Source organism: Malus domestica, chromosome 10 (assembly GCF_042453785.1).
Source record: "Malus domestica chromosome 10, GDT2T_hap1".
NCBI classification, from domain to species: domain Eukaryota; kingdom Viridiplantae; phylum Streptophyta; class Magnoliopsida; order Rosales; family Rosaceae; genus Malus; species Malus domestica.
Window position 1 is genome coordinate 39747318 of NC_091670.1, and position 10132 is coordinate 39757449.

The 10132-nt window shown below is 38.6% G+C and overlaps 1 protein-coding gene across 1 annotated transcript; it reads right to left on the reverse strand.

Moving 5' to 3' along the window:
• Positions 1–4790: 4790 nt before the first annotated feature.
• Positions 4791–5657, reverse strand: LOC103412472 (dof zinc finger protein DOF5.3-like). The gene has a single exon (XM_017326041.3). It carries the CDS (start codon positions 5655–5657, stop codon positions 4791–4793), a length of 867 nt encoding a protein of 288 aa, XP_017181530.1.
• Positions 5658–10132: the final 4475 nt, after the last annotated feature.

The following is a 10132-nucleotide window of genomic DNA, read 5'->3' on the forward strand; positions in this document are numbered from 1 at the left end:
CGTTCGAAATACCACAGTGTCCTATACAGGTAAATCAGGTAAATCAGTCTTATTCCTCAGAGCATTTTAGTGATGATAAGTTTAAATTCTAAAATGTCTCGTAAAAAATTAAATCACAGTCACCCAATGACAATTAACACAATGGTCTTCAACAGAAGAAATTTTTAATTACAACAGGAACACAAATAGTATATCACGTGTTTTAATAAAAATGGTAGAAAATTTTATTTTTTAAGTTATTAACTTTTAGCACACATATCTTACTGTTTGTATAATAATACGTGATGTACTATCTCATATACCGGTTATTAAGGGTAAAAATGTAATATAGTTAGTAATATAGTTAGGTAGTTAGTATTTGGTTAAAGTAGTTAGGATTTCTATATAAACAGTATGTGTAATCTTCATTTGCTCAGTTAATACAAATCCTATTTCTCTCTCTAAACTCTCTCACTCTAGAATCTCTCTTGGTTCTCTCTATCTTCTTCCTCTTCCTCTGTATCAATCCTTCATCTTTTACAATGTAGTTAACATGGTATCAGAGCCACCAGGCTCACGCCATGGATTCTGGTGGTTCTACTTCTCATTATTTTACATATGTTTCCCGCTTAGTTTCTTTTCCAAATTTTCATTAGGTGTTAGGATAAGCGTCTGGGTGCTTCCGTGATCATTCTTTTAGGTTGATTTGTTTTTGGGTTGATTTCTTTCCGATCAAATTCATGAGTCTCCTTGTGCCTGATTGAAAGCGAGAGATCGAAAGTTGGAGAACCGAGGCAAAGTTCTCGGCTTGTTCGACTTCGGAGCTAACACACTTGAAGAAAATTAAGGGTTTAAGAACACGGACTTTAGAGAGAAAGAAAGAGAGAGCAGAAGTTCTCGGCTTGTTCGACTTCGGAGAAATGGCGGCTTCACCGATTCCAATCCCATATGGGCTGATGTTTCTGCCATGAGGACCGTCGCGCCTTAACCCTAAGCGCGCCTTCGATTTTGCCTACACACTGGAACAGCTGATTTGAAAGCTCTGCTTCCCAGATCTAGACTTCTTCAGAATACGAAGTCGATTCGATCTTTTACGTGCCATTTTCTGAGTCGTTTGAAGGCCGATGGATTGTTTCTTCGAAAGATGAGTACCAAGGGGTATGGAAACTGTCCAAGAGTGAGGGACATGATGATTACGGGCTTCTGGTAAGTGAGAAGGCGAGGAAGTATGCAGTGGTGAAAGAGATGGACAAGGCTGTGAGCCTTGCTGATGGAACTGTTGTCCTACAGTCTGGGTCGGGATATTTGAAGAACAATGTACCAGTCAAGTGGGTTTTGCTCCTGGTCCTCCGTACACGCCTTCTTCTCCTTCGACGATACGGACAGCATGCTCCGCCGGAGCTCCTCCGGAATCTCGCTCTGGTTTCGGTTCTCTCTCAGCATTCTTGGGTCAAGATTGAAGTTCTTATCAGGTTCTTGATTTCTGGGTTTTCACAGTGCACATAATCTGTATGATTAAATGTTTCAGTAAGAAAATGTTCACTATTTTGTTCATCTTTGAATCTCTTCTGGGATATTAGTGTAATATTTGGGATATTTGGATTCAAGACTATTGATTGTCGTGGTCAGTTTGAGTCTTCTTTGGGTATTCAATAAGGTGAATTGTAGTGATTTGTGGCTTGGTGCGATGGGTTTTGAAGATGGGTTCTGTTTTAAGTTTATTTTATGTATCAAGTATCTTGGGTCTTGAAGATGAGTTTGTTAGCATTGTTTCTGGTTTTTGTGAGTGGAGGATGTTGTTGCCCGTGTAGAGGATGAAAGTACTGGCTATATATTACCAAACAAATGGTTCTGAACCCCTGTTACTTGGTCAGTCTGTCAGCAATTCGACTAATGGTGATGTATCTATCGTTTCACCCAATCTTAGCAGTATAAAATGGAGAATAAGGGGAACTGGCAGTCCCATTTCAATGAATCTTGGCAGATCAGTGTGCCAGGGCAAAGCAACGAAGCAAGCAGCAATGCCTGTTTATTAGATTCAGCAAAGGTTACTGGAGTGAGTGTTCAGGTGCTAACTGAGGAGTTGTGCAGTATATTTCTAATCACAGCCTGTCATTTCAGAGTCTAACCAACTCAGTTGTTAGCATGAATCTACAGTAAGTCCGGTTATACGTTAAAGTTTGAAGAAGTTGTTAACGGTAAATCCCACGAAGGGTAATCCCGTGGTTTGAGTAGGTAAATCCCACGAAGGGTAATACTACATAGATGTTGATTTCAATTGTTGAAATTGTGAAGGCCGATGCCATTGTTCAAAGAAGTTGTTTTTTTTTTGGTAAAATCCACAAAGGGCGATCCCGTGGTGCTATAGTTAAGGCCGATGCCACACTATAGTTTGTTAATTTTCTGTTTTTGTAAATATTAAAGGCCGAAGCCAAGTTGAATGAGATTGTTGACGGTGAATCCCACGAAGGGTAATCCCGTAAGAAGTGTTATACCGGCATGAGGGTGTGCTACAACTACTTTATAGAAGGTTGTTCTTGTGTACAACTCCTGATAGAGGCAGCGGCATACAGATGTCTTTATTTGTAAGGCAGTGGAAGAAATTTGGACAGACAGACAGAGGTTTTTAGTCAACAGCTTCAAAGAGGTCATGGGGTACACTTGTTTGATTCAGTGATCTGGGAAAGCTATAAGCTTTGGTGATATGGTTTGAGTATACGCGCTTACTCTCTGTCGTATGGTCGTACATCTACTTCAAGTTGTATGGTTTGATTCAGTGTCATGTTTTCTACATGACTTGCTGTTGAAGTGGTTTTGAAGGTAGTATTCACTGTGATGATGTTTGAATAGTTGCCTTTTGTCAGATGGTGATGTTGATCAATGGCAGAAAGATCGTTATTTCAAAAACCTGTGTGCGCGCAGGCTAATCCAAAGTGTTGACTCTAGTCAAAGTGCTACATGTGGACAGATGTTTGGGTATCAATCCAATGGTGGTTTTCCTAAATCTACAGTTTCAGTGCTACCATGTCTCAATTCTTCCAATCTCAAACTGAGTTTCCCCAGTTGAGATTGAGGGGGAGTATTAAGGGTAAAAATGTAATATAGTTAGTAATATAGTTAGGTAGTTAGTATTTGGTTAAAGTAGTTAGGAAGGATTTCTATATAAACAGTATGTGTAATCTTCATTTGCTCAGTTAATACAAATCCTATTTCTCTCTCTAAACTCTCTCACTCTAGAATCTCTCTTGGTTCTCTCTATCTTCTTCCTCTTCCTCTGTATCAATCCTTCATCTTTTACAATGTAGTTAACACCGGTTATACTGAAAAATTTCTCCTCCATCAGGTATGCCTGCATTTGCAGCAATAACATTTTCTTCCAATATTTCATTCATATGAATTTCTTAGTGTTTTTATTTTATTTTTAAATAAAGCAAATAAAGAGATGTTGTAGCTGCAACAGGCAGGCTTTAACCTGCCAACTGCCAAGCGCAATGGTGATAATAAATCATAAAGCAAATTACCAAAAAAATAAATAAATAAATCGTAAAGCAATTCGGAAATCTGAGTCTCAAATGATTCATTAAAAGCATTTGCAGTCAACCACCACATGCAACAAGTCCCATCTATATGACTCTTGTTCATCAACTTTTCTGCACATTTAGCTAAACCTTCCTCTATGCATGCATTGCATCTAGCTTTCAATTCATGTACTGTCTTTTTCTTATGTTAAGGAGATTAAATTTATAGATTAAATTTTGTAAGCTAAATAAAAATTGATAAGTGAATTATTACTTAAACATTGATAAACGTATTTATTTTTTATTGATGACACATTATTTAATTTATAAATTTAATTTCCCTCGCATTACTTTTTTGCTTTTCCTCTTTTCCTTAAAGACCTTGAATTAACTACAAACCATCATTTTGACATAATTTTCACACGACTGGTGTTATATGGAGAACATTTATTGATCACATTACTAATCATCTATTTAGTATGAGTTCGTATGAATGAATCGAACTAAGCTTTGTTTATTAAATCGGTCTTCAATGACGTGGTCAGTAAATACGTATGATATAAATAACTGATCAAATACCGATCATTTGTCTAGTACAAGTCCAGCGTAAATGAATCAAACTCACTTCTGTTTATTAAATCTGTCTAAACAGCGTGTTTAGTAATTATGGTATAGATAATTGATCACATTGACCACATAACCAGTCCGAGTCCTGCATACTTGTACACACGAGTTGAATATATCATCTTTGTTATTTAGGTCTGTCTTCAACATGTTAGTAAATCTGGTAACGAATCACATACGTCAGTCTTTCTAAGGCAAGTCCTACGTACAATTCAAACACTTTTGTGTTTATTAGATTTGTTTTTGACAACGTGCCTAGTAAATATGGTATAAATAACATTAATTTTGGATTATTAAATGAGAGCAAACGATAAAGGCATAAAATACCAAAAAGAAAAGCACAAAACATTTAACTCAATAACTCTAGATGATTTTAAGTTCAAACACAACCACCTAAATAACTCATGGAATTGAACAAAAAGCTATATATGTTTACGACCCAAATATTATCCTTTTATTCACAACATAATATATATCTTTGTTCAATGACAAACAAAGATCATACATACCTGAACCACCAAGTACAATTAACCAATTTAGTACATAATTATAAACACTGAAAATTAAGGGGACACTTTGAGATCCATATGGTAATCTCCCTTTGGTATACATAAGCAAATATATGATTAATTTGCATGCTTGTAGGGATATGCATGCCTTAAAAGTCTCTTAATTAGGAGAGCCATATGATCCGGGCAGATCAGGCAACAGGTTTGGGTTCAGAGAAGTGCTGCCGCCACTGCTGCTGGTGGTGGTGATGGGGTTGTTGCCCATGGCCCACAAAGCGCTGTCAGAGGCTGCTACTGCAGAAGAAGAAGCATTCAAAGATGGTCTGTTGACGAAGCTTTGGGGGGGCCACTGATCATTCTCAGATGGGTATGGACCAGCTTGATCCACCAGATTGTTGCTCCTACCGCCGCCCATCTGATAAAACTGCTGACGCTGCTGTGGCTGCGTCGCCACCAAAGGAGCTGAGAGATTGAACCCCTGCAGCAGGCTCACGTTCGAGGCAGGATCATGACCACCCCCAACATTGAACGGCTGAGATTGATTCAGAGATTGAAGCCCTGCAAGAGATGACAAGTACCCATGAGAAGCACCAGGGTAGTACTGATGGTGAATAGCCAAACCACCGCTCGGGTTTTCCGTGGACATCCCAACGGAGCCGCCGCCAATTCCCAGAGTGTTCTGCATGTCCTGCTCTTTCTGTGGTGGCTGCGGCTGCTGAGGCTGCACGGTCCTAGCTGCAGACGCCGAGGAGGAACCCGCCTTGCCGCGCTTCCCCTTTCGGCAGCCGCCTCCGACGGGGACATTGCGGAGGGTCCCACCCTGAGTCCAGTACCTCCTACAAGCCTTGCAAAAGTACCGCGGCTGAGAGAGGCTGTAGTTGTTGTAGTAGCAGAACTTGGTGTTCATGGAGTGGCACCGCGGGCACCTGTGTGGCTGCTGGTTCTCCTGCTCCGCCGCCGCCTTCAACCGCTGATCCTGGTTCTGCTGCTCGTTTTGCTCACCCCCCTCCTGCTGCTGTTGCTGCATGTTGCTTTCTCTCTTATGATGATCTGAAATCGTTTGATGGGTTGATGTGAGTCTTCAAGCGACATGCAGAGGTTTATAAAGAGGAGGAAGAAATTGGATTGTTGTGAGGGTGTGCTCAACGTGTCCGACGCTAATCCTTCAGAATCTCTCGACACTCAAAACTGCCAAAACTAACGGCGATCGTTATCGTTATCGTTATCTTGCTCTCTCGCTGCATGCCGTGTGTGCCTTCCTCTTGTTTCCACCCACCCACCCTGGTTACAACCAAAACCATCGGCCATTCATTTCATCATTCACATTGAATTAATGAAAATTAAAGCCCAAGTGATATTTGAAATTTATGGAAAATATGGTCTTGAAATCGAGCGATATCCGCGAGGATTTATTTTTCTCCTTCTAAAAATGGTGTCAGAGAGTTTGAGACGATGCGGTTTGACTTGCTTCTTTTTTCTAGAATTTTGGACGAGTGGCGGATATGCAGAAAACCAGAAACAGGAGAGAGAGAGAGAGAGAGAGAGAGAGAGAGAGAGAGAGAGAGAGAGAGAGAGAGAGAGAGAGAGAGAGAGAGAGAGAGAGAGGTTTTAGCAATCTATGGGAGCTGGAGATAATACCAGAAACGATTTTCGGTCACATAACAGCATCTATCTCATCAAAATACAGGAAACCCAATACAGAAAGATTCAACCTTCACCGGAAAACGGTCCAAAGACTCGGCCTTTCCGTGCCGATCTGCAAAAATTTTCAACCCGTTGAACAATATCACCATAACAAACCCAGAAAATTATGAGAAGAAAAAATGAGAGTTCAACTGTACTGGGTTTTTAGATATATGGAGGTGTAGGGTAGGAGATGGACCACAGTAACAGGAGAATAAGATAGACCAGAGTCTGCAGAGGCTGCTGGTCTGGGAAGAACAGGGTGGCTGCTGGCTAGTGGCGGCCGTCGATAGGTTTTCGTCTGCTGTGTCAGACACTCAAACTTCAGCAACTACTATTTCTTCTCTCTCTCTCTCCTCTGCCTATCTACTACAATCATACATACCCTCGAGTCTTCTATTCACAATTTTTCTTCTTATTTTAATTTTGTGTGTTTTTGTTGGGCGGATTTCTTCTCTTGTCTCTGACATCTCACCAAGCTAATTGGATGCCAATTCTACTCAGAAAGACAATCATGTCCCCGTCACATTGAAAAAAATTTCGTTGATCAGAACATTTCCATGGTGACTTTTTCTTTCTCTCTCTTCTATTTTCTTGTAAACTACTCAAGTACTGGATTAGTTAAAGTCCATTGTCATTCTTCAACAAACTACTTTTGTCCAGTCGGTGTCAAACTTATGTTGACATTCCAAGAGGAAAATATATTTACTACTTGTGCATATTATCAAGCTATAGAATTATGAACTAGTTTAGCTAAGGGGAAAGTCATGGTCAAGTTATCATTTGTTGACATAGTTATGATACCAAATTGTTGTAGGTTTATGGTGATATGATCAGAATAATTTCATAAAATTTGGCTTAATTGGTATTATTGAATTATATAACCTATGTTTTTAATAAGCAATAGTCTAGACTAAATTCATCTAAAATACGAGCATAAGAATTCGAATTTGAGTATAAAAGAAGGAGCACACTGTTTTGCTCTAGTGCCAACTTGAATAAATTGAAGCTAAAAAATCTATTTCCCATTTAAGAATATAATTGTATGTGAATGGCAAAAAAATAAACAGTTTCCATATAAAACCTTCACATTTAAATCTTTCCAAAAAAAAAAAAGTCGGCACACGTCCAAGTATGTTCGAATCTCTCTTATCTCGTTTACCTAAAACCGTCACCGTTAAAAATGTTAACGTCAACGTACATTCGAATTTGTCATCTAGTTGATCAAAAAGTGTGTCAAAAAACCGAATCTCTCTTTTTATCGTTGATAAAAAAAATTGTGCAGAAAAATATAATACCACGTGGTGATTCGAAACCAGAGTAGATTTGACGCCACACGCGTTATTAAATAGGATGAAAAATTAATTATGTGTCAATGTGTAAGAGATTATACTAATAATGATTATTAATTTAGCACAACAAAAGTAAGATTTTATTGGGTTTTATATGTTAGGCCATCTCCTACACACCAAACAATTTGGACTCAAATATTATATGTGAGTTTAAATATAACATTTTCCTATCCAATGCATTCAGAAAGTTATAACATCTTATATAATTTTTTAGTTAACTTGAAGCTTACATTTTGGTTTCAATCTATGTTTACAAAATTTTAGTCTAAGGTGCAGCCCACGTTTACAAGGAAAGTTATTATTTCAAATGTGACAGTCCGTCTCTAATTTTACGATTATATAGATTTTAAAAGTGTGATTTTACGAAAATACCCTAGAGGTGAAGTTTTTTTTGGCTTTCGTTGATCAACGTATAGTGAGACGTACGAAATTCTTTTAGCGTATTCATGAAGTACTCGACGATATAGGCGCATAAGCGCAAGCAACAGTGAATTTGAAGTTACGGTTAAAGTTCTACGGAATCTACAAATCCGAAAAGTCTGTGGGTAAGGACACTATTTATTATTTTATATTTTATACATTTCTCATAATTATATTGTTTCTATTTTAATATTGTTGATAGAAAATTTGGAGGGATGAGGGAATCATGGAAGAGGAAAAACGGAGAAGATAGAGAGAGAGAGCCCCATGGATTGGGGGAAACAGAACGAATCAAGAAGGAGAGAAGAGTGGAGGGCCAATCTGAGAGGAGGAAAATGAGGGAAATGAGAGGAGAAGAGAGGCAGCAAATTGGGTCCTGGACGACCCATCTCGTCGACCCTATTGCAGACCCGGTTTTGGGTAGCTAAATCCGGCGTTCCTCATCAATTTTTTCGACGAATTCTACCTAACCCTTAACTGCATATGAAACCCTAACCTCCATTCTCTCATTTCTACTTAAAAATCTGAGGGTTTTGGCCTCTATTTCGTGAGGAACAAAGCTGACGGCTTTAAAGACACTCGGCGGTAATTCGCCGTATTCTGCAACCCTTCCCGTTGATCTCCACCATCAAACAGCTTCTCTGAAGTTCAGGAACATAACCCAGGCAATGATGGAGGCGTTGGAGCACGTACGGACGTCGAATCGAAGCACACCATTTATAGGGTTTTTGGCGGGTTTGAGTGAAATTGGAACATTTCCCGGCCAAATTGGACTTGGTCACGGTATAAAACTTGCTATACTCTTGGAGATCTTCATTTCTGTAAAATTTGGGAATTTTTTTAAATAGTTGGATTTTCCGGCTAGTCGGAGCGACCGACCACCACACACGGCGGCGCATGGCCATGGGGTCATCAATGTTATTCTTAGGCTAAATTAGATACCTTGAATTCAGTTCTGACAATAGTATGACGCAGGTTGATCGTTAGAACTTAAATTCTCTACAATACGTGATTAAGTCATTATATGAATCGATAATCTAACCGTTGGATCGTCATCAAACTTTAATAAGTTATTTTTCGTAATATTTGAGTATTTACGGATCAGGAATCCGTCGCACGGATCTTTCCAAATTGGATTTGTAAGTTCGTAGAATAAAACGTTAACAGCCACTTGGTTTTGGCAATTGGCAAAGATCCAACCATTGGATCGTTCCGAAATTTTAAGATATTGTTCTAAAAGTATAATGTGGATCTTTGGAAATTATGGATTTGAAATATGTGATGTGGATCTTCCGGATCGAGTTATGTAGGGTTGTGGACCCTACCGTCGATATTTGACCGACGGTTGACTTTTGGTCAATTGGTCTTAAATCATTCTAGAACGTCCTTAAGGATGTGTTTTAGGTAAGTTACGTGTTATATCGATAAGAATTCTAAGACATTAATTGATAATTATTCCAGGCGACGATGGTTCGTGACGCCTTGATATTAGGTTAAAGAATTGTAGCGCAGACTTCAGGTGAGGGGTCTTTTTCTTTTTATCGTATATATATGAGCGATAATTCCACAATTGCTTTTAAATTGTTATATGCATTTTATGCCATGTTATATATATATATATATATATATATATATATGTTAAAATACTATGGTATGGTTGAGGTTTAGATTGCATTATTGTATATCTATATGCATATTATCGACATATAATTACTGTAAATGCTTTAAAGTACTAAGTTGAACTACGAATGACTTGATCCAGTTTGAGGGTACGTAGACAGTCTAACAGGACAGTTAGATGTAGCCATAAAACAATCTGAATTTAACATGGTACTTAATTTCTTTAAGGTAAGAAGTTATGATGGTTAACAACGTAGAGATTAACCATGATTTTATTTTGGCCTATCACTGGGTATAGTTCTGATTAAGAATGTTGGGATGTTAAAGTGGTTATGCCAAATGATGCTGCGGACGCCAGGTAAGCTTCAGGTGAGTACATGTTGATGGTAGTGACTGTAGTGGGTATGATTGTGTTGTGAGGTATTTA

Coding starts and splice junctions, on each gene's coding strand:
- LOC103412472 (XM_017326041.3), bottom strand. CDS start 5,657: ATGCAGCAACAGCAGCAGGAGGGGGGTGAGCAAAACGAGCAGCAGAAC.